Source organism: Chionomys nivalis, chromosome 8, assembly GCF_950005125.1.
Source record: "Chionomys nivalis chromosome 8, mChiNiv1.1, whole genome shotgun sequence".
NCBI lineage: Eukaryota > Metazoa > Chordata > Mammalia > Rodentia > Cricetidae > Chionomys > Chionomys nivalis.
The window spans coordinates 11822928-11850691 of NC_080093.1; the positions used below are offsets into that span (position 1 = coordinate 11822928).

The following is a 27764-nucleotide window of genomic DNA, read 5'->3' on the forward strand; positions in this document are numbered from 1 at the left end:
AAGACCTGGCTCCCCACATGTATTCTTGTCTCCTGCCTGGAGAAGCCTGCCTCCCCTATTTCTGTGAAGGAAACCATAAAGGATGGGTTTCAAATTAAAGAAGAAAGAAAGGTGTTCTGGGAAGGGCAGCCATCAGTGGGCAGCAGCTGCTGGCTTCCAAATATTCAGGCAGTATGCTTGACTGCTGGTGTGCATCCAGGCCACCTGATTGTTTTCCCATTAGGGTGTAGATGGGATTAGTGGTAAAGGAGGTCAGCGGCTACAAGGGAAATTGTATCGAGCAAAAGTGAGACATGAGCTAGATCGTAATAGAAACAGGCAGGAGGATCAACAGCAAAAACCTGCAAGCAGAGCGTGGTGGATGCTGAACAGTCTCGGTGAGATGCTAGAGAGAAGGGGATGAGAAGCATTGAAAATAGAAGTGGAGAGAGGATTGAGTCAAAGGGAAACTGAGAAAGAAAGCTACAGCTACTGAAACAAACAGCAAAGTCAGGAAGCTATAGAAAATGCCATGAACTTGAGGGGGGAGCGAAAGAGCACTGGGGGAACTGAGGGTCAGAAATGATGCATGTCCTGTACTAATGTATGAAATTCCATAAGAAGTTTAAATTAAAAAAAAATTTAAAACACAAGTTAAAGGAAATCATTGTTCAAACAACTTTGCTTCTTTTCTTAAAACTAAGTCCTTTTGTGAGTTTGCATTAAAGTCCATAATGGTGACTGAGAAAATGTGATCTACAAACCTGTGGAACCTAAGTCAGGGGCCAAGTGACACACTGGAAGGAAGGACAGAGGTAGATGAGCACGGAAGGATTTTAACAAGAGGAGAAATACACTGAATTTAGAAGAACCCTGAGCGAGAAATACAAAAGAGACAGCTTTTGTTTTTTGTGTCATTATAATGACATTATACTTCACTGTTTGTGTCAAACCCTGAACCAAATGAAACGATAGCAGAATCCAAACTGTGTGGAAACCGCCCAAAGCCTGCTCGTGTACAGAAACAGTCTCCAGTCCAGGCTAACTGCAGCACTCACTGCACATCTGCTGGGTACCAATGATGCACGTGCACGACCACGCTCAGGGCTATGGAGGAAGATGCTAAGATCACTGCAACCTTGCACCTCTTAGGCTGAGGAAGGCTTCTCATGCTAACCTCCTACACAATGGGGGTGAGAAAGATCCGAAAGTTGTGCTAAACTTAACAGCTGCATTGTTGGTGCCTATTCACACAGCACTGGTCACTGTGACTCAGCATCTCTACTTCCGAGTGTGTGTGTAGATCAGAAAAGGGCTTCCATTAATTTAACTGGAGGCATGTGCAAAGGTAAAACACTGTTTGTAAAAAGACAACACCGGAAGCAACGTAAATGTCCACTGATAGGAGAATGAATAAACGGTGTATATTCATTCAATGACAAAAATGCCACGAGCATGGAAAATGCCTGGACCACATGGACAGCCCCTAAGTTAGACAATAATGATATAAATATGCATATAAATTACTGATATTGCCTATTTGAATTATATACATTTTAAAAATACATAAAACAATGTGGGCACACACTCACTGAAACTACCAAAAAGTATAAAAACCCCTAACTCAATACCATGCATACAGGTAAGTATCAAACGCTACAACGCTTATTCCAAAAGTGTCTGTGGGAGCAGTAAGCAGAATGGGTCTTAAAGTCACCTCTAAATCTCAAGTGACAACAAAATGACTTTTATCAATTTTAGGTGATAATTGAACAGGTTTTCAGGAGCTAATCTCTACATTTTTCTGTGTTTATAAAATGATATTGAACAAAGTATATAGTAGTTATGTAACTATAAGTGCGAAATCCAAATTTCAAATCTTCCCGAAGCCAGGAGGGCAACTTCAGAGTACTGTGTGCTGAAATGAGCCCACTGGAGTGAGGGGCAAAACAGGCACTATCACGCCCCAGCTGAGGTGTTTGCCATGTGATTCTAGTACATACTTAGACTCCAAACATGTGGCTTCAATGCTGCAAAGTCTTTTAGATGTGAGGTGCTTGAATAAACATGGTAGCCGCTCCTTGTAATCCCAGAATGTGAGGCGCTAAAGCTGCAGTATTGTTGAGAGTGGAAATTTAATTTCGGTTCCATAGTAACTTTTAGGCCAAGACACCCGGGTCTACAGAGTAAACCTGTCTCAAAAACAAGCAGGTAAAGACAAAGGACTTCACTAACTAAGCTTTGAAAGAAGAAAGGAGGCAGATTCTCAGTCACTTCCTAGAGAGTGTATTTTTAGTATGGTGTAGGAGACACATCAGAAGAAGCGACTTCTAGGCAGAAGCCGTGTCTGACGAATCACACTTTTGGACACTGAGAAGTCAGCTGAGGGAAATGATGCTGGAGACAAAAGCATTATTCGGCTCATGCATGCAGGGGCTTCGGTCTACAGCAGGCTAGTTCAATCATTTTGAGACCTGTTTTGAGGCAAAAGGTACAGCACTACAGATGGGTGTGCTGGATGAGCAAGTCATTTATTTCCTAGTAGACCATATAGAGGATAAGCAAGAGGAGCTGGAGGCAGGGTAACATGTTAGAGCACACATCCCGGTCCTTTTGCATCCAACTACACCCCTCTTCTTACATCCCTTCACCATCTAAAGAGCCATCGGTCTACACAGCCACAAATGTATGTGCACACTGAGGAGGAAAGCGTCCTCATTAGCCAATCACTTCTCAAAAACACCAAAGGTAGAGGCCATTCCTTTAGTATAGCACAGGGACCTCTTAGGGAGAAGCCTGAATCCAGCACTGTCCACGACTGAGATGTTTTTAAGGGAATCAGCCTGGACGAAGTGCATATTTATTCGGGGTCACAGCACAACCTGTGGGATGCATCTGTTTTAATTAGCCCACAATGCTTTATGTGTTAAAAAGAGTGGAAACTAAAGAAAAATTATATTTATGGCACATGAAAACTGTTTGAAATTAGATTTTTTTTCATAGTGAGTTTTGATTGGCACCCACTGATTTCTATTGTTCTCTGCTGTCTCTGCCTATCTTCATGAAATGAACTGGGGCAGCTGACTCACTGCAATAGAAACACCAGAGCCAGCAAAGCTTGACTTCTTTACAGGCTGCAGTACATGTATGTACATGTATGTGCACGAATGTCAAAGTTGGATAAAAACCTCAAGTACTATTCGTCATGCTCAATCAACCTTTCCTGTTTGTTTATATTTTAAGATAGGATCTTACGTACCTTTAAATACTCAAGTAGTCTAGGACAGCTAGCCAGTGACACCCAAGGGGTCTCCTTTATCAGTCTCTTGAATACTGGGATTTCATGGCAGAGTATCTTACCTGGCTATTTATGTGGGTTCTTGAAATCAAGCTCAGGTCTTTGCACTCACAGTCTAAGTACTTGGCCAACAGAGCCATCTCTGGAGCCGTAACGATCTAATGGCCTTTGGTGGGGTTTCTCTTTATCCTCACATCCAGGTGAGGAAACTGGACTTCAAATGAATGTTGAGCAAGGGATCATGATGAGTACTGTGCCTTGAGATGGACTTTTATTAAGTACAGATGGAAATCTGTTGGTTGGCACAACTGTTTTCATTTCAGGCTGTTGCCAGCCTCCCGTGTGATACGGAAGCCCTGGCATACAAGTTTTCAGCTCCTCAGGGCCTTGTCCCAAACAGAAGCTAGGTCTTGGAGTGGTGAGAAACCCGGGTGATAAACTAGAGACTGGGAATCAAGCCACAGCATGAAAAGCTATGACTGAGGGGTTTCGCTGGATTTGGTGATTACTCGAATGACTTACTTTGGGCAAAGTAAAATCAGGCTCTTCTAGCAAACAACAGAAGATTGAAAAACAGATCAATGGGAACAGCTCTGGTTCATTTCCAGAGACTTTATCAGATGCAGTTACTAGACGCTAAGCAATGCATTCACAGCTTAGAGCTGGGCCTTTGCATCCTGCTATATATACTTAAGAGTATGTTCCCGGCGGAGCATGAGGCTACTGGCTCTTAAGTGGAAAGGAGGTCTTTGCTGCTATTCGAACGTCTGTAGCTTTGGGGTTTGCATAATTTTCTAGGCAAAATGTTATTGGTCCCCTTCACTTTGGCTATTAGTTCTGCTAGTAGAACAATGGACCGGAGATTTATGCCAATTAGAGTGGGATTTACAAAGGGAGTCAGCAAGACAGTGGGCTCTAGCCAATTTGCTGAAGGTATTTGTAGGCTTTCCTTCTTTGCAGCTTCTTTTTGACAGGCCAGGCACATTCCTACGCCTCCCTGTTTGCTCAGACTGTGCCGTCCACCTGTAATGACTGATCTTCATCTCTCTGCACAGCCAGGAAACCCTTTGTAACTATCCTGCCTTTCATCACTTGTTTGATATCCAATGGCAAGTACAATTTCCCTCACATCTTCCCTTTTAATTAGTTCCTAATTCTTTCAAGCTTTCATCATATTCTTTTTCAAACATACTGTGAATTAAAATTCAGGGACGGATCTTCTTTGGCTTAGGAAGGGGTGAGCACAGAGAGATAGTCATCAGCACATACTAAGTCATTAACATCCCAACACTTTCCTATGAACCCACCATCGTGCTTCCTGGCTGGACAAGCCTTCAAGATTTCTAGTATCTTCCTTCATTTGTGCCCACAGTCTTTGCTCTTATGTTGTCTGTCTTGAACATTTCCCCGAGCTTCAGCAACCTCACTTGTTCAATGATTATAATCCTATCTACACTGCAGGGTTCTGGGGGATTCCAATGAAATCGCATTCCAGAAAGCACCTCATGGCAATATCTGGCCTAGAGAAGGGAAAGGGTGTATGCAAACTGGCTGCAAACCATGGCTGGATTTATAAAAATTAGGCTGAAGTCTCCCCAGGTGCCTTGCTGCCTGCTCCTAGAAGTAACTGAGATTTTTCAGGAGAAATTCTACTATTCTACTATTCTTGCCCAGATTTTTTTTTTAGAGAGACTGCCGAGTTCTCTGCAGTCCCTGTAAAAGGTTAGCTAAGTCACAGTTCACTGGTCCCAAATTTTCATGTTAGTAAGGAAACTAAAGTGCAGTACTGAAGATGTGGGAAAAAAGATTTTCCATCTGATTCTTCAGGTGAGCCATGAGGAAAAGAGCTCCCCTTAAGGTGTTTGTTATCTTGGAAGGCAAACAACCTTTCCTAACAGTAGAGGACCAAAGAGGCCAAGCGTTCTAGCATCCACAGGAACATCATCATCTCAAGAACTGAGACCACAGTAGGCACACGGGCATGTCAATCATCCCATGTCTCCTCAGCCTTAGGTAATAAGAATGGTCACATTTCATTGTGAATTAAGCTAGACTAGATGGCTGCTGTCAAGGTTACCAGGGAGATGTTGAAATAACAACGTTTGAAATGGCAATAGAAAAAAAAATGTACAAGAAAAGCAAGAAAATCACAGATCTCTATGCTGGGCCTTGTCTTGTCTCTCCCATGCATATTCTCCAGCAGATATACAGTGAAGAACTGGGCAGTTTCTCCCAGGAGAGAACCAGAAACCTTTCCCCATAGGGTTCTCATTCACCAGCTGCCCTGCTGTACCCTCATGCCATTCTGTTGGCACTTTGCTGTACACACAACCCTGCTCAGAGAGTAGATTACCTAGTTAGATTCCAACCCAAGCTCCAGGCACATAATTGCCAACTGCTAGATCCTAATCTTTGCATGACAGAATTCCTGGGGGTATTATTTTTGTAGTTCCCTGACCAACAACTCACAGAGAGGGGACTCATGCCAGGTACTAGGCTTTTTTTTTTTTTTATAAACCATGGCTTCTAAGAGGAGCATTATCATTACCTAAAACAAAGATTTAAGTATGTAATTAGTTTTTAGAAAGCTTATAAAACAGTAGAACTCCATGTGGCCTTTTCAAATAAACTATCGTTTATCCCGCACCATCAGATTTACCTTCTCATCTCTCTTACCACTTAAATCTCCCCTTAAATTACTCCCCTTCCCCACTTTACACTAGTATTCTCTGTCTCCTTCCTGCTTTAGCTGTTCCTCCTCCTCCCCTCCTCCAATGATATCTTTCTACTTTTCAAACTTCTATGGGTACTCCAAGTTCTACACACAAATCTAAACCTCCAAAGCTAAACCTACATGCAATAGATAACATATGAGCTGTTTGCTTTCCGGGTCTAGGTTACCTCTGTCAGGTACTAAATACTTCTGCGTATTTACTTCCTTCATTTCAGTTATAGGTATTTGGGAAATCAAGCCAGTCCTGATCTAAGAGCCTCTGCCCTGACGACCAGTGTACCTACACTTGCATCCTGAAATTCCCTTAAAATGAAAGGATTGCATTCACCTTTTTATCTTCGAAGATCCAACAGAATCTGTATTGCACTCATGAAGTGTTTTAAATGAATAAAGTATTAAACAGATAAATTCTGCAAATGAAAATGTAAAGTCAATAGTATCACACTGTAGCCTTCTTATCCGTGGCCACCATTACACCTTAATGAGGTTAACAGTGAGTTCACAGAATTCAAGTGTCCTGTTTCATTAGTAAGGTTCAATGGCTAGGAGAAGAACCCTTGTCCCCAAATCTACTCCTTATTCTCACAATTCCAAAATAATATGTAATTTTGAATTCTATTTTCATTATGTGTCATTAAAATACCAGTTAGCTTTAGTAAACCAGTGGGGTATAAAGGTTTTTTTCAAATCTGAATTGGAAGCAGACAGAGCCTCCCAGTAAGCATCCCACTAGTCATCAGGGGACACATTGGCTCCTAAGTCAGAAGGTGAGCATAAGGATGTGAAAGCTTCACAACACACACACACACACATGGACGGGGAGATTAAGTTAAGTTCCTATGAAGGAAGATGTTTCTGATGGTAAGAATTCAAAGTGCCAGAAGCTGTTATGCAGGCTTCCAAAGTAGAAAACTCTTATCCAGCTACGAACACTGTAAACTATAATAATTAATGGCCTGTAAAGATATTCTCATTTGTACAATAGTGGTACCAAATGTCTTAGCTGCACCCAATATCTCTCTGATTATATTAAAAGTCTACAAAATAGAAGGGAACTCATGCCTAGTTCTTGAACCTAGCCAAGAATTCTTAGCTCGAGAGGTCACAGGCAAACCTCAAAAAAGTTACTACTATGAGTTTGATAAGTTGATATAGTAGCAGCTGTCTTATAAACATTTAATTTTATACCTATAGATAACCCTTCTTTCTGCAGTGAAGGGAGCTTAGCATAGAGAATACAACTTTTCAAAGTGAAGAGAACTTGAGACTATGGAATACTAATCCCCAAATGGGACCTCTCCTCTCTCCTCTCCCTCCCTCCCTCCCTCCCTCCCTACCTCCCTCCCTCCCTCCCTCCCTCCCTCCCTCCCTCTCTCTCTCTCTCTCTCTCTCTCTCTCTCTCTCTCTCTCACACACACACACACACACACACACACAATTATCAGGGAACATCAAAGAAGAGGGGAGTAGAAAAACTGTTAAGAGCCAGAGGACTTGGAAGACTATTGAGAATTAGTGTCTTCTAAATACGTCAGGGCTATTGTACTCATGAACTCTCAACAGCTGTGGTAGCCTACATGAAGACCAGCACAAGATCAGCCCAGCTGACATTCCAGCCTGACTCACAGACCCACCACTAGGTAAGGGACTACAAGGCAGTAGGTGAACTGCTAGTAAGAGGGAGTCAGTTTTCTTCAGTAGTGTGTCTCCTGGTAGATATGGCTCCTGGTAGGTTTCCTGTTCACCAGTGAATGGCCTTATACCCACAGACATATAGGCAGCACCAAGTGGACACAGCGAATTATATTTTAAAGAACGAAGAGGAAAAAGTAGAAGACACGAAGTTGGGAGAGATGTGTGTAGGGCAATCTTGGAATATTGGATGAGAGGAGCAAGAAGTGGCCATGATCAAAACAGACTATATTCAAGTATGCAGTTCTTAAATAATAAGCAAAATCTTTTTACAAAATTTAAAACAAGAACTAAAAATTGGTCGTTTGTTTGGATGAATGCTTCTAAGACCCATCTAAATTTCATTAGACAAGTGTGCTTTTCACTCCCCATCTCCTATATGAAATAATTATGCTACATATTTGAAGCATCTTTATAAGCAAGACAGACAAGGTACCAAAGCTCTTCTGAGCTCCTGCGCATCCTCATATTAAGGCCTACCAGGCCAAAAGGAGCCAACTTGGAGTCTTTCTGGAGCTGTCAAAGGTCCTGTCTTTGCCTGTCCAATAAGGAGCTACCAAGAAATGTTTCCTGAGTGCCTAGCAACAGGCTCTGTCAGAGGCCCTGATCATGCCTAGCCAAGGAGAGATGAGCATGAAAGAAATGCCAACTGTCAACGGATCAGAATGCCTGGGTGCTGAGAGGGTATATAAGTTTTTCCTCATTGTTAAAAAAATGAGTCTGCTGTAAGTTCTACCTGACTCCCTGTCTCTGTGGTCATTGAGTCATGCCTTTTCATCCCCCTCCCCCGAGAAACACGTTAGGACCCAGCAATACTCATGGAGAGGAAAGACAACAAAACACTATCTCAGTCATTCAGGAAGTAATTTGGTTCTGAGTTCGATCTCCCTTCATACCCATGTAACAAACTCAACTCCACATGAAGGGGTAAAGTATTAAGGTTTAAGATTATGTGGACACAACATTTAAAGTGCAGCCTTAATCCAGAGAATACAAGGCCATGGCGAGAGTCCTCTGCATATGGTATCGTTTAAAGCCACGCCCAACAGAATCATGCAATGAGTTCAAATAGGTCTCATAAAAGAGCACACAAAATACCTTAGGTTATGAGCTAAAGATAAGCAAAAAGTCAAGTCTCTTGACAAAAGGAAAAATGAAGAATGGCTGAATTTGGGGCCACTGGTCAAAATTCTAGAGCCACATCAGACTTGAATTGGAAAAACAATGAACTAACTCTGGCTTGATTGCAGTTAGGAGGCAGCTTAACCAGCCTCTTGAATCCAGGTACTTATGCCCTGTAGAACTTACAACCAGGGCCCAAGATTTGCAATGAGTCACATTAGGGAAGGTCCTACAGAGACAGAAGCTTTCTGTTTTATGCCTACTGAGTCAGTGAAGGATGGGCAATCATTTGGGAAAGTCAGCTCATGGGCCTAAATCTTCAAACAAGTGTTTGAAGTAAACGATAGAAGTGGCCTTAGTATTTTATTCATTGCTGGAACTCCTGACAAAAATGTGAGTGTCCAACACAGTATTCTGGCTTCCAAAGCAGAGTATTAGTTCATCTTGTTTATTTAAGTAATAGGATAAAGTAGGTTTTTTTTTTTCTGAACTGTCCATTTGTATACTATCTGGCACACAGTAGGTACCATCAATGTTTTTTTTCCTGTGTCTCCAGAAAAGTTGTATTGTAACACAAGTCCAACTTAAAGTTATCAGCCGTGGATGTGTTCTACTTCCCACCTTGGTTGACCTGTAGCAGTTCCATGTAGCAGTTGGCATCTGGTCTTTTAATTCTGAGCAAAGTGTTAGGCTGGGTCCAAGATGGACACTGAGCAGACACTAACATGTGAATGCCAAATCTCTCAAATACATCACAGACTTAACTTTCGATGTTGTTGATTTGAGGTATGGGGGAAGCTTCCTTGTCTTTAAATTCTGTTAGAAATTTCCCGGGTCAATTAGCATCTGTGACCTATCGGTGGCTATGTGGCTTGTTGAGTGCAAATAGAAACAATTTCCATTTTATAGATGAGGGAACTCTGGCCCTGAGAAGAAATGACTTCTTATTACATTCCCCCAGGGAAATCCTGAGCCCGCAGATGAAGGAGAACTGAGGTCTTTAGTCTCTTCTCTGCCACAGTAAAAAGTACTCACGTCATGATGTGGGTCTCGACTCCTGCCTCCACCAATGCCCCATCCACAAAGAGAGGCAGCAACGTGAAACCGTATCTGCTCCAGGAGTGGCCCTCATCAAAACTCACCCTGAGGCAGAAACAAATACATGGAAGACACAGTTGAAAATAAAGTTGCAGTCTTTGACCATCTTATTTTACGTTATTAAAGTTTCCCATCTGGCAATGTGGATTAACAATACTTAATCAACAACATCTCCCTATATTATAAGATTTGATCGAAATTGCTTTTACCAGAACAGGCAGAAGGGATCCAAGCCTATAGAAATATTTCAGAACATTAGACTTGAGAAAACACACACACACACGCATGTATATGTGTATGTGAGTGTGCACAAAAGGTCTCAGCAGACAGAGTGTTGCATTTCAAATACTAAGAATGAAACCAAAGGTTCAATTTACAGTACAATCAATTCAGCCCTTGGAGTTTCTGACACAGATAAATTGAGGAATGTGGGTGTGCCCTATAGGAAGGGTGTATGTGTGTCTTTCAAATCAAACTTCAGAAAAAGCAATTTCCTATTTTCTTGGAATGGATGTTGAGACTATTCCACCTTCCAATGTCACCTTAAAAGGCTTGTAGGCATGGCTAGTGTGTGTCTGAACTACTATGAGAAGATGTCCTGTTCCATCATTTGTCCAAGGATAAAAGACAAGCCTGGTCCTCTGTGGATGCTGAGCACACACCTCTTTAAAGGATGCTCCTAGCGATTCCACGTGCTTGCTTCCCTCTCCTTGATAATATCAAGAACCTCTCTACACCTTGATTTAAGCAGAGGACACAGCCCAAAGATGTGTCCTTGGCTTTTTCATCCTCAAGTATCCTTCTTGTCCTGTCGGGTTTCTAAATCTTCTCTACATACAAATTTAAGACTGTGAGCCCCTCCTACATATGGGCCTTTTCTTATATTCAGGATTTTAACCTCTCAGAGGCTGAGAAAATGACCATTTTATTCTTTGAATGACCCCTTGACACCTCACATATGAATCTTTATGACACGCTTCTTTCTTTCTGTTATACATCATTTCAGAAAATGTCTCTGACTCTTACAAACTGTGATCATTTTGAGGACAAGGACTCTTCCATTCATCTTCATTGCCCTGATACTTATCAGAGCTACACAAGCACTAGACTGGCCGATGCATAGAGGAAGAAAGGAATGTGAAAGGCCCTCTTTCAGCGCATCCACTCAATTTCTGCAGTATGATTTTAATTGACTTCCATACACTGGTTCTAGGAATCACCTTCTCCATGAACAGAAAGTCACTCCATCCCGTCTGTATTTACTTTTTAATCGCTCTATTGTACTGTTACTGCCCTCGGTGTTCCTATCTTATTTTTTTTCCAAATACACAGATTAAAAATAGTGCTGGAGACAATGTTCTAACCTATCCAGGGCAGTCAGTCTGACAACAATGTTTAGGTTGATGGTATATCTTGATCCACAGTCATAAAAGAAAAGAGATGACACTGTTAAGAAGCTTTTGTGAATTCCTAAATTATCATCCTCTATCTTGAAATTTAAGGGCTCAGTTAATTCAGCCTTTTTCAAGATTAAGTTGAAAGCTAAGTTAGTGCAGAGGAAGGTGTGGAAACCTGAACCGCTGTGAAAATGGCATGAGTCCAGATTCCTTGCTTTTGTAGTTCAGAATTTCCTACAATAATAAAGGTAGTTTTAGAAATCCCCATAGCCACTAACTAGTTGTCTCTCTCTCTGGTAGGTCCAGGGGTTAAGGAAAAATATCTTAGGCTTTATGAATTTTTCCTTTTCAAGCCTGTTTGTGGATATGACTCTAAACAGATCAGTTGCTATTTCCACAGAATAATGCCAACATGAACTCAAGGCCTCTCTCCTTGCTTCACCAAGAATTTCCTCACTGATAAAGATTAGTTAGCAGCATATACAGAGCAGACTTCAGTGGATGCCACAGGTATCTCAAGATGAGAGGTGCCCTCTTTTCAAGTATCCACCAGCAGGGCATATCGGCAGCTATTTTTACTTCATACAGAGAATACACTGTGCAGCAGATGATGAGGTCACATCATACTTCTCAGAATCAAGACAGAAGCTTCCAGACAAAGCTAAGTGCAACTGGAGAGAGAAACTATAGAAGACTAGAGGCCTGTTGTAGGGAATAATCTCCATGGAAGGATGTCTCACAGGTAGAGGGAAGAGGGGTGTAGCAGCACACACCTAAAGACAAGCCCAGAAACGACAGGCAGCTTAGGCACGTGGCTGCAAGGATGCCAGAATGGAAGCAAGAGCACTGTTTCCAGAGGCACAGTGAGAATGGAGTCCAGTGACACTCATTTATGACTGAGGGGATTCTTGGAAGGCCACAATTCTGCCGTGTGGGTATTTCCAGAGAAGAGTGTTTTCTAACACTGGGCTGTTTCAGGCAGAAACAGATGTAACAAACTCTAAGTCCTGAAAGAAACTTTAGGAAACACAATAAAAATCTTAATATCTTTGCTATAAGAATGTAGGGCCTGGACTGCGAATCAGAGATGGTTGGGACTTTGTAAATACTCAGAGATAACTGCTCTGAATGTCAGCCCCAAGGGCGTCTCATTTGCTTCCTCCTATCAGGAGCTCATTAATGTCCATGCCAACAAAATTGGGAATTCTATAGGAAGTCTATAGGTGAAATTGAAACCAGTAAGATTGCCAATAGTCAAGGAGAAAATAAAATTCTGAATGACCTCTAAATAATGGCAATGCAGAAAACAGAGAGAAAACGAAATGAGTTCCTGGATAAAATTGCTCATGTTTCTCATGTGCCTGAGCTAACTGTGTCCTCAGTCATAACACCTCACCTGTATCTCCAGAGAAGAGAATAAGGGAATGGCTACCACCAGACTGTGTCCTCACTCATAACACCACAGCAGTATCTCCAGAGAAGAGACTAAAGGAAAGGCTCCACCACCAGTGGAAATTATAGTTAATTTGAGGAGACAAACAATGTGCCAGTAAACCGACACAGAACCAAGGGTTAGAAAAGAGTCCTGATAATGCAGAGTGATTTGTTAGTAACTAAAAAAAGCTAGCCCTAGGCAGTGGTATCAGTGGAGATCTGAAATGACAATACAGAAGAAGATATGCAGATATGGAGGGGAGGGCTATGACAGAGGAAATATCTACTGTGAAGTGGACCTGATCTCTGGACAGAAAGATGATCAATAGTTAGAGCAGAATGAAAAGTAGAAGTAGAGTTGGTAGACAGAGCAGAATTCAGTCACAGAGGACTTTGTCTTCAGATGATATATGAAAGATATGACGGGATCCAAACTTTAAAAGACAAATTTCATATCTGTGTGGTGAATAGATTGTCAGAACCCTAAGTGGACGGAATTAGAAGAATGGCAAGACAGCATAAGAAATGGCTACTAAAGGTTACTATGGAGAACAGACACAGAAAAAAAAAAGGTTTCAGATATTTTCAGAGGTGACGTCAATACATTTGGTGATAAGATATATACAGTATGAATAAACATAATAAATAAGTTATGGAAGATATTGATATTGTTGTTGGTATTTCAACAATCAAAGAAGAGAAGTGGAGATGGCAGAAGACACGGGGATTTAGTTTGTCATTTTCAGTTTTGGTCCACATCTAGATGGTTTAGAGTCTTTCATGTTGTGTCATCATCAAGAAGAGCTTTGGATAGATGAATCTGGCTTTCTGAGTAGGGGCGTGATTTACAAGGTGGGTCAATTTAAAAGTAGAGTATTTAGAGACTGGAGAGATGTCTCAGTACTTAAGACCATTAGCTGCTCTTCCATAAGACATTTCAATTCCCAGTACCCAAAGGGAGCTCACAACTATATGTAATTCCAGCTTCAATGGATCTTCTGCCTTTTCTAGATTCCTTGGGCACCAGGCACACATATGAAATGTAGACATATATGCAGGCAAAATATCCATACATATAAAATGAAATAATAGAATATTTAAGAAAAGTAGATAGGATGTGGAAAAGAAAAAAAGTGGTACACTGGAAGAAAGGGTAAGATTAACCAGTGAGATAATAAGTTCAGACAACAGGGACTGCATCCGTTGTCAATCACAAGTTAAGTATTCTCTGAATGGTAAAACTTCAAAAGCTGGTCAAACCACAAAGCCTAAAAAGTGCCTCTAGGCTGCACACACGATGAAGGAAACAATCCCTCTGCCGTATCTTAAACACGATGCTCAATTCCAATCCCAGTTACTTTTCTTTTAAAACCCTGCCAATTAGTGTGATTTAAGGTGAAAGACAAACTGGCCTGGAAACAGATTACATAAATTTTAGACAGCACGGATAAGAAAAGAAAAAAGAACAGAGACTGAATTAATTATCATTTTGTTTCAACTTATTATTTTAGTAAGGAGGTTTCCATATATTAGAAAGAATATCTTGACTATTCACTACAAAACAAAACAAAACAAAACAAAAACCAAGATAATGTCCATGAATGGATTTGGAGAGCATGTAGTTAGCTGCATGGACACATTAGTTTTTAAAACTGCAGAGAGAAATAGGGAACACACTTTTCTGTCCCACTGAGGCTACTGAAAAGAAGCATCTAATGGTCACACTCAGAGTATGAGCTCTCATGCACACTGCTCTTTTCCACAGTGTGTCCCTGCTCCTATGGTTCTGCTAGATGTATATAACATGCAATTGATGAATATGTGTGGGGCAAATGAACACACTGGAAATATTTTCTTGAGTTGCAGATTTAGATATTCATGGAAACCTAGAATGGCTAGGAAAAAAATAGCTGGATGTCCTTCCAATTATACAATCCTAAAATTGCATGTACCTGAATTCAATGTGCAAACACCCTAAGTCAGATCATTGTTGCTCAGTGTTAAGAATATTTTTCTCCTAACAACTAAAGCCAGGGTAGAAGATAAGAACTCTATATTGAGCATTCACTAAGTGGTTTCCACTTTTTTTTATTATCCTGGCATGTTGCATCTCTTAAGGTGTCACAAAATGATCTGCTAGAACAGATATTATGCTAGACTATACGACCTCCGGGATCCTTTCCAGTTTGTGTGTCTCTGACTTTATAGTATTGACATGAGAGGAAGAATAGAATTTTCCAAAAATAACCGAAGTTCTTCCTGCAAGACCAGCTCAGCATTAGAAGCAGAATAGTCGATGAGAATCAGTGTTCTTTCCTTGCCTTCCACTGCAAATGCAGGAGGTGCTGTGCTGGCCACCAGGAAGTTCTTCCGAGCAACACGTGCAAAGCTCCCTTCAGAGGCGTGCACAGGTTACAACCATTGTTCTCATGGAAATGTTTCTCTGAACAAACAAGGCACTGGTATCCAAGTCATGTATAGATGAACAAAAGAACACAGAAAAGGTGATGTTTCCCTTTTTCGTTCCAAGAACATCAAAGGGAAACAGGACAGTCTGTCAGGGCTCAGCAAATCATTGCACCTCAGCCCACCTGTCACTCAGGCACCCTGTCCCTTGTGAGCTTTCTCTGAAAAACTGCATTCAGTGGGACTCTGTTGCTCAGTTCCCTCTAGTATTTCTAAGGCACAGCGGCAATACTGGATGGAGGGCTAACCTAAAATAGCACTTAGGCTCTGATCTCTATTCATCCAAAGCAACATGGTCACAGATGGATGGGTCAATCTCTATACTGTTTGTCTTCATGCTCATCCAGCTACCTAACATTTCCATTTGTAGGAAACGGCATGCCTTGTTAGCCTAGCTATAGTTTCCCCAGTTTTTCAATTATGACTCCCATTTTCTCTGCAAAGCAATGTAGCTATTACTTAAATCTGAGAACCTCTACACCCTTGGGTGATGTTGTGTAAGCTAACGCTTTTCATTTGTGCATGTATGCACACATACATCTGTATGGAAAATAATGTTAGTCTGAGATTCACAAGGAAAAATGATAATGAAGCAACTACTAAATCTTTCTTTTTCTTAAAATATGCCATTTCTTTTAGCTTTGGAGTTTGCAGCTTAATTAGAATCTACTAGTAAAGAAGGAACTGTATTTGAGTTTCAAAAGCTTGAAAGAGGCAAAAATTAGTCAACCGTTTTATAAGAAAACATTGATGATAATGACATGGTCAAGTCATTACAAAACACTCCCATAGCCTTCAAGAAAACACACAAAGGACAATTTCTGAATGAATTCATTATTTGCTGTAGTAATTCCTCAGACACATTCAATAGCTGACATTTATCCACTTGCAAGTGCAAATTATTCCTTTTCTCCTGAGTACCATATTGATGGACAAGCGTAAACAGAAATCTTCATCGCTGTCGAAGTTCAGGAAACATTACTATCAACATCCTTTAAATGAAGACAATACTATCTTCAATGCTTAGTTTAAAAATAATATTTAATGTTTTTAAGTTAGAAGAGGAAAACAAACAGTATCACTTTACAAGAGGAAATTCAATAAGAATACAATTATTTTGTAGGCTTTACAAATTTTCACATATTTTATTTTTAAAAATGAATTTGGCATGTGGTATTTATGGAATGTGCATGGTGCTTGATTTATTTCATACTAGATATTGGCAAATTCAGGGTTATTAGCATATCCTCCACAGTAGACTTCTACCATTTATTTATGGTGAATACACTTGGTTTTCTACACTTGAAGTATAATGCTACTCTTAGTGATACATTCAACTTGATAACCTCAAACTTTCATTGAAGATTTTGAGTGATGATAGTTGTTCTTGACTACAGATCCTAAAGTAGATTCACAGCAATTTTTTTTTCTAACTTGGGCATTTTCCTCCAAGACTGTCAAGACAAGTTGTTCCTTTGAGAGTAAGTGTGTCTGTCTCTAGACTGAAATCTTGACAGCTCATATTGCATAGTCAAATGCAAGGAAGGCTAAATTTCTGGTTTTGTTTTTGTTTTTAATTGAAAACAGATTCTCTTCTCATACGATAAATCCTGATTATAGCTTCCCCTCCCTCAGCTCCCCCTAGTTTCTCCCACCACCAACCACCTCTCCATATCCAGTGCTTTTGTGTCTCTCATTAGAAAAGAACAGGCTTCTAAGAGAAAACAGCCAAACAAGTTGAAATCCTCTCAGATCTCTTGGTACCAGGCTCCCCTTGCAGCCCATAGAGGCTCATTTTCTTTCCCTCCATGAGAAAGCAAACAATAAACTCTTCCTAGTCTCAGCACCAGGAAAGTTCTCTGCAGGAAGCTCTCAAAAGCAGTGGGAAGCACACAGACCTAATCCCACAGTCAAGGATAAAGAAAGGAGTGAGATGGTCAGGTACAGGCTACACTTGCTTCTTTCTTTTCCAGAGACTTGAAGGAAAGGAATAAATGAATCTGTTTGTTTATGGGGAATTTACCAACTCAGATTGAGATGGTTCCTAAAACCTAATGACAGAGCCAAGAAACAATGTGTCATCTGGTTAAAAATAAATGAGTTTTAAGACTTACTTTCTTCTTTGTTGGTACAGTCTCACTCCCTACTTAAAAGGCAATTCTTCCTTCCACAGACTGAAATAGGCTTTGAAATGAAAGAGACCACCTGCCAGCTCAACCATAGCACCTTGAAGTGACATTTAGGTTGTTTTCAATTCTGTCTCCTTTTACATGTCCCCATCCTTGGCTCTAATACAGTTTTCTGAGTACTCTGTACATTGCTGAATTCTAGCCTCAGGTCAGACTTTTTACTTTCATTAGCATGCCTCAGACCACTTCTTCCTGGAACTTGTAGCATCCTTCCTCTAAACATCATCTCCGTGCCACCTGCTGCAGGAAGACTGTTGTTCAGCATCACAGTTAGCATCTTTTAACACACACTGCTTTGGGTTCATCTAAAATCCTTGTACTGACTGTCATCTGTCATAGGGCTGGAACCACATTACAACCAGCCTCTTTGTGCTCCTCACAGTACCTAAAGCATTAGCAGTCAACATGCAGGAGCTCCATTGGCACATCCAATTAACTCCTGTGCACTAATTCTTTGAGTAAGGTATTTGATATAGCTGTGTTTTAAAGTCAGTATATTGGTTTTTTTTTTTAAAATATCCACATATTTAGGATTGAGCTGAATAATTTGGTGGAGCAATTTAGGACACAGCCTGAAATGTAACATTCTGTCAACAAACCCAGACTATTATTTAACAGGAAATGGATAATAAATAATTACATTGAGAATTTTCTCAAGTTCTCCCTTAGGCTAGTATAGCCATTTTCTTGAAAGAAACACCTTATGACTTTAAAGATTATTTACATAACCTTCTTGTAAAATAATATGTTAGCAAATGTAACTATTTTACCTTGGGCTAATGAGGCTCTAAGAGACTGACAATGTTTTAGCATGTTTCAACCTAAAAGTGACAATTCTATAGCTTCGAAACAGACAAACTGAGAAAAGTCTTTATCAAGGTGGCTGAAGATAGGACATGGCATCAGGATATCACCTCTCTCTCAGATGACAACCAGAAGCTTCCCCTAAAATTCTCACTCCAAGTGTTGGTCTTATTGGTAATTAAGGGCCTGCTAAAAGCTGGGATCCAGCTTTTTGCCACTGTGAATGCTTTCATCTGTACTTCAGCTAGACCCAGCCACAAATAACTATTAAATAGAACATGAAGCCTGAAATTCTTTCTCTTCAAGGTACTTGCATACAAGAAACTCATCTATCTTTTGTCAAGAACCTAAATCATGACGTAAATCCCTCAAGATATATTCTTACTCTGATCCTTGTCCTCATGGAGGAACTAGCCTGTATGCACTGAGTTCCATTACATTTTTGCTTTGCTGAGATGAACAATCTGAACTGTTTAGATTTCATCCCATTGCTTATCAATGATTTGTTCATTCATTTATAAATGGTACAAACTGTTCTTATTCCACTTGCTCTGACAATGCCCTCCTAAGACACTAAGTCCCTTTGTGCTTTTGCTCCATAACAGATCTGATCTCATCTCTCTCTTTAGCATTCATGAAGACACATTTTCAGGGGTTTCTCCCTTCTTGGCTATTTCTCTTTCATCAAATCTGATGGAGTCCCTGGTTGCCTTCATTCACTGTCCAGAGTCTCTTATAGTATTAAGCCTACAGCATGTCTTTAACTACTCCCAAGTTCCTTATAGCTGCAAATATGGATTATCAGCCCAGGTTACTCCCTTGATCTTTGAATGAATATCCATGACACCTATAGGTCATCTATAATGGGACAGTCATAGAATCATAAACTTAGCTTACCTAGAGCTGATCTCAGGATCTGCGAACGTGAACCTAACCATCCCTACAGAGCAATTTCCATCTCTCATATATGGATTCTAAGTCAAGGCTGCCTGGCTTGTTGATCCTTCTATTCTTTTCTGTCTTACCTGACTGCATATTTTGCTGCCTATGAGATAGATGGTATAAAGATACTGAAAAAGTGGGCTGGTGAGTTAATGGGTGAGGAAATGGAGAAGAGAATGCAAAACCACTCAGAATAACGTTCTCCAACCTTCTCCGCTGAAGACCTGTTCATTAAAAGGATAGGGAGCTGTCCTTACCACAAGTGCCTGACTGGCAAAGGTGTGTGTTTCATGGCCACAAGGGCGCCACCCCAGTCTAGGAACCAGACATTGTACTCTTCATCAAAGATCTGGAACAACAACAATAACAGCAATCACAGCAATGCCTCACATTTGCAGTGCTTAACAGTTTGCAGTCTTTCATATGCACGGTTTTGTTTAGATTCTAGCGTTTCCAGGGGCTCTGGCAGACAGTTGATAAGTATTATCTGCATTTACTAGATGAGAAACTGGACTCACAGAGAACAAACAGTCCTCCCTATCCCACTCAAATGGCATATTCAGGACCTTTCCCACTAGCCATGCAAATCAATATACTACATGAAGGCAAGGCGATATGATGCATGCTCAACTAGCTAACCCTTCTCCCCCCCCCCAAAAAAAGAGTGTGATTTCAAAGAGATTTTCCTATCTTTGTATCTTTATAAGTTACTTTTCCGATGACTGTTTCTCTGCTGTTTTAACGTTTATTTGTCGAGGACTCAAAAGAGAACTTCTCCAAATCCTAGAACAATGGAACATTTGGACATAGTCGCTACTTCCTAGAATCTCTTACAGGTTGGAAGAAGACCCAGTTTTGGGTGCCCATCAACTACCTTTTATAAATATTTATTATAATATAGTCTTCTTGGGCCTTAAGACAAATCAGTACCTGGGCTACATACTTATCCCAATTTTATTAAACTATCCATTTTCTGGTCCACTGAATCAATAAGCCATATCTCCATCTGTCATAGATATGTATTAAGCACCAGCAAAATACAAGAGTCTCAACAAAGATGTTTTCAAATCTAGTTCAATGTATATCAAAGTGTATGGTTTTTATGGTTCTAGCTTGAAGCAGGGATAGTATTTATTCAACAAAGATACTCAATTTCAGAATTCATGAGGAAAAGAGACATTCAGAATTCTTCAAGTACTTAACTCTGGTGCTGGCTCATGTGACCGAGATGGAGAGATTAGGATGGTGACTTGGAGAATTTACTAGGAGAGGGCAAGCAGGGGTTGACAGATGGAAAAGGGAATGGTAGGAATATCGTGATCTCCTGCATATGTGCTCAGATGAACACAGTGAAGTAAGCCTCTCAGTCCTAAAAATCCGATTTCTTATTCTTCACATTTATCTTTTCAGTAAAAACAAAACAAAAAAATCCCCAAACAACAACAACAAAAAAAAAACCTGCCCTACTAATGGCCACTCTTAGCACACAAATAACTTAAGGCTATAATTCATGTATGTTCCAAACATGATGGAGAGGCAGAGTCTGCAGCTCCAGTCAGTGAGTGGCTCTGGGATAAGTCATGTAACGGGGATGCAGGACTGAAGCCAGGGAGGAGCAGAAAGTGGTACTCAAACTTCCTCCTTGATACTGTCAGCCAGCTGTCAATTCTTCCTCTGGCAGGCATTGGCATGAAAAGTAGAAGCTTGAGCAGTTGGAGAAATAGGGGGGAAAGCAAGATGGTAAAGGTGCATGGAAGGAACGCAGCGTTGGTCTCCTGGCCAGCTGATATTTTTCTTTAGCTTCTTGGACAACGATTGTTCTTTAAACTGGATGAGTTTGTTTTCCAGCTCCAGACCTCTTTAGGTCCTTGCAATAAATTATCTTATATTTTGAAAGTTGGCACATATTCATATGTCTGTTGCCTAGTCACTCGATTACAGCCTTTGGAGCAAGATTTGTCATAGTCTTCGTTGCCCCCTGTGTAGTACTTAAAATAGTGGTTGCATCTGTTAAGTGCCTGGTAGCTGTTTCAGTGGTGGTGGAAGGGACAGAGATGGCAATACTGGTAGTAATGATGCCAGACTTTATTTGGTCATCCAAATTGGAACTTTACCGGCAAGACAGCTAATGGTGAATTCACCTGAATCAAGACATTCAGAGCCTTTCCTTTTTCTTCCCCAGTAGAAATCTTATTCTTTTTAAGACTTAGTAAGGTATCATCTCTAATTATCCATTCTTTCCAGTTTTTCCTGTAGAACCAACTCTTTACTCTTATTTTTTTCCTTGATAAGACCAGTAAAATAATAAAATCAACCCAAACTATATTTCATTTTATGTGAGATTATTTTCTTCATTTAAGCTTTGAACCCCTTAAAGCTTGTGGACATCAACTATGTATGCGTTGACTAATATAGTAGTCACACAGTAAGACAAATTTCAGCTTGAACTCAGCATACATCAAATACACAATGGCTGTGTGGGACATTGCTATTACCACTCCAAGAACTATTGCTTGCAACACTGAATCGATTTTTCTTTTAGACATATATGTATTAAGCTGTCTCATGTTTACTGATGGCTGGGTCTATACAATTCTCAAATTATCATTGACTTCCATGCCTCTTCTGGTTTCAACATTCTAATCTTTTCCCTTTTAGATAAAGAAGCAGATTGAGAACGCTGATGAGGGAGGATTGCTTGCCAAGATTCCTTGGCACCCTAATGACAGAAACAGCTTCATCAATGTATTCCTGGGAACCAGAACAACATTGAGCATCCAAAGCCTGTTACATATATACTGCTGAAGAGATACCATAACCATTCAGAGCAAGTATAGGGTTTCCTCTTGCAGGCCCAGGTATCTTCTCACCCACCATTAACCCCTATAGACTGCCAGCTAGACCCAGTACTGGAGAGCTAGTCAAATATTTCTTGACTACAAAGTCATAAGGAGTCTAAGAATCCTCAGGAATGGAAGATGTTAGCAGAGTTTACTCTGAATGTCTCCCCTTTCCCCTGAATCGTCACACTTACCTGTCTCCATGTGTTGCCCCCGTCAGACGAGATGAACACACCAATGTCTGTATAGGAGAGTTCTGAGCCAATGTTACCTGAAACATAAGCAGATTGTTTGGAACTGTCAGGCGGTTTACATTTTAAGTGTGTTCATGGTTGGAGGAGGAGTAAAGGTTCCCCAAAGGATGCTCACATTTTTTTTTATACATTCTTTCCCGAGGTCACCTAAAAATAAAAACCCAACAGGGGAAGAAAACTCATTATGAGAAAAGTAAGTGAACAGTAGGACACAAATGCGTCTTTAGCTGTTGGGCCCAGGGACTTAATATTGATGAACTCACTCACTCACTCTCACTCCCCATGCTGTGTCCGATAGCTCCAGACTGGAGTGCAGCAAAGAAGGCAAGAGCAGGAGAGTGTGCATAAGTATAGAGGATGGCAATAGATATCTCTTGCTCAAGTATAACATTAGCCTAAGGAGAGCAAGTGGTGTGTGTGTGTGTGTGTGTGTGTGTGTGTGACTTATCTCTTCACAGACTGCCTTGAAAGTACTGGAATGCAGTGGGTTAAAAAAGGGAAGGAAGGTACAGGAAGTTGGGAGAGGAAAGTGGCAGGGATATAAAGAAGGAATGGGAAGGGGGAAGTATAGATTTGATTAAACTATATTATATAGTTAAGAAATTCTCAAGCAATAAGAAGGATGTTTAAATATGAGGGGGCTCAATGGGAAGAAGGGTTTCATGAAGGGGATGATGGTGATGAGAGAGGGTAATGGGGAGGAAAAGTAAGCAAAATATGACATAGACATGTTTAAAATTGGCATAATAAAGTTTATAACCTTCAAAAAGAAGTAAAATTATATAAGAAAAGAAGATAGTTGGGACAGAAGAGATGATCCAAATGGTTAATTAAATAACTCACTGCCAAGCCTTTACACTGAATTGGATCCCCAAGATCTACTGACAGAAGGAGAAGGAACTTCCTCAAATTGTTTTCTGACCACACACACACACACACACACACACACACTTGTGACTTGAGTGCAAACACAGATATACAAAATAAACAGATATAAAAAATAGAAAGATACTGTTCCTTTGCTTTTATTTCCCTAGCTTTACTAATGGATAGATAGTCTCCTCATAGATGCTACACCAATGCTCCACACAATACTCTATAATTGTGGAATGACTGCTGTGTAAATAAAGAACTGAATGATGTTCTTAAGTTAATGTGCACTTGGAGACATGTTAAAAATGAAGAAAGCACTCTGCACATGTAAGAGTTTATCATATTGGTTGATTTTTTTTCATTAAACATAGCAAGGAAGGAATGTTAGCTCCCACACATCTGTAACCTAAATAAGAGCACAATAAAAATGCAATAATGAAAATGTTAATTGAGCTCCTGACATTTAATACTTTAAAATGAGAAATTAAAGCTGGCTACAGCTTGTCAAGCTCCCATCAGCATCACGGAGCACACAGCTAGCCAACTTGTTTTGACACATAGGCTTCCAAAAATAACCCCAGTGCCTAGGGCTCGGAAAAGGAGAGGGGAGGAGCTCCGAGAGCCACTATAGATATCTGTCTGGAAATTCATCTCTTCAGGCACAGGAATAAGGGAAAACAGCCAAAAAGAAAAATACAACGAATAAGGTTGATAAGATCATGGTCCCATGGTTGCTACCAGGAGAATTGTGGTAAAAAGGAATTGGAAGCCATCTGTGGTCTCAAGAAAATAAAGTGTGGTAATCCATTAGATATTTTAGTAATGTCTACTAAGGAAAACAGGATGTAGGGAAAGGTAGAGCTAGCTACATATTTGCCATCCCAGGCATGGTCCCTCAGAATCTACTCTACTGCCTCTTAACCTCCTTAGACATTGGCTCTGATATTGCTAACCTTTCTTCCAAAGCTTCACCCTGTTGACTGGGCAGTTTGGTGGGGGTAAGAAGCCCACTTCAAAGAGTCTGTATTCAGAAGGATCTTCTATCATCTGAAGGGTACCCCAAGAAATACACAGCTAATCACAGGGACCAGAAACTAGGTTCGCAGATCAAGAAACGGGGTAGAGCTTTTCTAGTATGAGCGTATGCTGGCCCGTGTTCTTCAGTCTTTTTATTTTTCTAAATTATTTATCTATTTATTTTACATACCAACCAGAGTTTCCCCTTGTCTCCTCCTGTTTCTTCCCCCCACCTCCCTTCTACCCCCACCCCATATCCATTTCTCCTCTATCTTCAATCAGAAAGGGGCAGGCCTCCCATGGGAGTCAACAAAGTCTGGCATATCAAGTTGAGGCAGGACCAACTTCCCTTGCATTGCATCAGGGCTGGGCAAAGCATCCCACCACAGGGAATAGGTTCCCAAGAGCCAGTTTATGCATTAAGGACAGGTCCTTCTCCCACTGCTAGGGGCCCCGTAAAAGACCAAGCTACACAACTCTCACCAGATTAAGAGGCCCTAGGATAGTCCCATGCCTGTTTCCTAGTTGTTGGTTCAGAGTCCATGAGCTCCCACAAGCTCAGGTCAGCTGTCTCTGTGGGTTTCCATCACGACCTTGAAGCCCTTTGCTCATATAATCCCTCCTCCCTCTCTTCAACTGGACTCCCAGAACTCTGCCCAGTGCTTGGCTGTGGATCTATGTATCTGCTTCCATCAGTTACTGGATGAAGGCTCTATGATGACAATTATCTGATCACAGGAGAAAACCAGTTCAGGCACCCTCTCCACTATTGCTAGGAGTCTTAACTGGGGTCATCCTTTGTAGGTTCCTGGGAGTTTCCCTGGCACAAGGTTTCTCCCTAACCCAATAAAGGTCCCCTCTATCAAGATGTCTCTTTCTTTCCTCTCCCACTCCCAGTCTTTCAGCAGCTTGGTAGGCAACCGTAACAGAAAGAACACGGGTAATGTCAGTGAAGGATGACCTGACTAAGTTTTCATTGGCTAAGTAGAAGGAAGGTCAGAGTCGTTGCTGAGCATCCTGGAAGGTAGGGCAGCTGTGCTGCCTGAGGGGATCCAGGAAGCAGGCACGGGGCATGAGATAGGAAATAAGGGTTCCTTACTGACAGTTAGTTTGTAAACAAACAGATTCTATTGACATTTGAGGGAGCTTTATTCAACATTCTTTTCTCTGTTTCCTGTCATCACAACCATTCTCTGCTCTTCCAACACTTATGAAATAAAGAAAGAGAAAATTCTGGACCACCATGGGTTAGAAATGCACATGGGTTCTCCTAGTGATAGCAGAAAAGCAACTGAATAGACAAGTGGGGCAACACCAGGTATGGACAATTGAAGTTTATAGGAAGCAGGGCACAGGTGCCATGGAGGTGGCACAGTTAGGGGCTTGCGGACTGGTGTTTGATCGTTACAAGATTAACTACTATTCTAGAGTGAGAAGGAGAGTGGGCTTGGGTATGATGCTGCTTCCTTCTTGCCCTCTGTTTCAGAATGTGTAAATTGAAGGGGACTGTCATTGTCTCATCTTTCCCATTGCTATATTATCAAGGAACATGCTCACAGTGTAAGGTGGTCTGAGCTATAAGGATGTAAATTCTTCACTAGCAGTGGGAGACAATAGTCTAGATATTGGGAACTCTAATGCTTCTGCTTACTGAAAATAACCACCAAATTCTCCAGAGATATCCTCAATAAGAGGTAGAAAGGAATCTCAAGGCATACATTCATCCACAGCTTCCTTGAGGCTGGTTCTCAGGTCACTATGGAAAGAGGATGTGAATAGGGAAAGTGGAAGTCAGGTCCCGGATCTATCTTCAGGTAGATAACAGGCATAGGGGTATAAATATAAGGAAGATATCTAAAGGACATTCCCCCTATCTTGCACAATAGTGACTTACCAATTGTTTTCCTGATGGAAAATTATCTCCCACAGAAACCAGGCCAGCAAAGTAAGCTAGGCATGAGGAAGTAGAAGTCGGGATGCTAGTTCAAGGTCTTGACATCTATATCTTAGCTCTCCTGATGCTCCATGGCTGGCAAGAAGCCTCAGGAGTTTGTGGGCAAGGGAAGGTAATTGATAAATTATGAGAACATGATTAAATATTCAAAAATAAATATTTAATTTCTGAATGTCTGCTAACTCATTAAAGACATAAGAGTAGACTAACTTAGAAGTGTGTGTGGTCAACACCATCTTACCTACTCTGAGTATTTTTCCCAGTCTTATAAGCATGGTCTTCTCGCTCTATTCTTGAAGTATCTTCCTAAGGAAGATAACAAGTTCTGTTTTATAGATGAGGACATGAAGCTCAGAAGTTAAAAAAACTAAACCAAATGCAAGTCGAGTAAGTGCCAGAGTTCAGCTTAGAGAGCTGGATGACAGCATTCCTGGATTTCACTGCATGCATAATGTATGCATATAATTATGGCTCCTATTGGAGGAGAAAAACTTCCTTCTTCTGATGCAAGCACAGCTTTAATGTCAAAGATACAGGGTGATGGTAGGTGTCTTAAGCAGAGCAGCCAATATGTCCTGAGTGTTTGGAAGCATTTGAAATTCATTCCTTCATGCAGCCTACAATTCAGCTCTGTTAGCATCATTGTCTCCACTTTGCTAATCAGAACACAAAAGTTCAGAGTTTTTGAGCAACACCTGGCTATCATCAGAAGCATCTAAGCACTGAATGACCACTCTTTCCCTGTATAGCATCTGCTTTAGCATTTGGGTTTCTGTAGACTTTGATGAGAGGCAGATAGGTTAAGGGTCCCTGACCTTGAAAAACTACCTCGCGTGGACTATGGGTGTGGCTATCACTCTCCAAGCTAGGGACAGAGTGAGAGAACCTACACTCATCTTACTGTCCGGTGCTGCTGCAGAGAATAGTGTTACTTAGTCATGCTCGATCTTGTCCACGCTTATTGAAGAGAAGCTGCCTGTGATAGCAGCAAGCTGTAGCAGCCGTCAGGCTGATTAAAGTGCTTGAAGGCTGTTAGTGATTGAAAGTTCATTGGATTGAGGCTTTGGAGATAGAATCCATGTCTAGAAGAACAGGAGATTCAGATACAAGTGTTGGATTGGTGAAGAACAATGTATCCTCGGAAAGTCACAGTGAATTTATCTGCTTTCATTAGAGAAAGGGGGAAAAAAGCTACCTGACAGCAGAGCTGTAAGTTCTAAGATTAGAAGCCGGTCTTGCTTTACGCCAACAATGTATTCCTGAAAAGATGTATTCAAATCAAACGCATATTAATCAAGGCACATCCCCCAGAGACTCTGTTTTCATCTGAGAGCTGTTTTATCGTCACTTCTGATTGATGTTCAGTGGACAGTGGCTCCAACAATGCAACCTGAAGTTTTTCTGCCCTTTCCCCCAGGCTCTCTGCCAAGTGCTTAATCACATGTAAACAAACCTTCACATGTGCCAGAGACCTCCTGATTAAAAGGAGCTCTGGGGTGAAAGCCTCTGTAAAGTATCTTCTGTGGGAAGAGAAAACTGCCCTACCTGCTATTTGGAGAGCTGGGAAGTTCTTACTGCATGCTTTCTCAGACTGAGAATTCCCGGCTGCACTCTGATGAGTCAGCAGACTCTGACAGGAATGCTAACCTTTCACTAGCCTCAGAGGACTGC

General features: G+C 41.0%; 1 protein-coding gene across 1 annotated transcript in view; it reads right to left on the bottom strand.

Annotated features, from left to right (window-relative positions):
- Nucleotides 1-27764, bottom strand: part of Sorcs3 (sortilin related VPS10 domain containing receptor 3) — a 613376-nt gene that overhangs the window by 68970 nt on the left and 516642 nt on the right. The window contains exons 12-14 of the mRNA XM_057779107.1: nucleotides 22190-22266; nucleotides 19413-19504; nucleotides 9861-9968 (exon numbers count right to left, since the gene is read on the bottom strand). Of these exons, the coding sequence (XP_057635090.1) occupies nucleotides 9861-9968; nucleotides 19413-19504; nucleotides 22190-22266 (277 nt within the window). The remainder of the gene's footprint in view (nucleotides 1-9860; nucleotides 9969-19412; nucleotides 19505-22189; nucleotides 22267-27764) is intronic.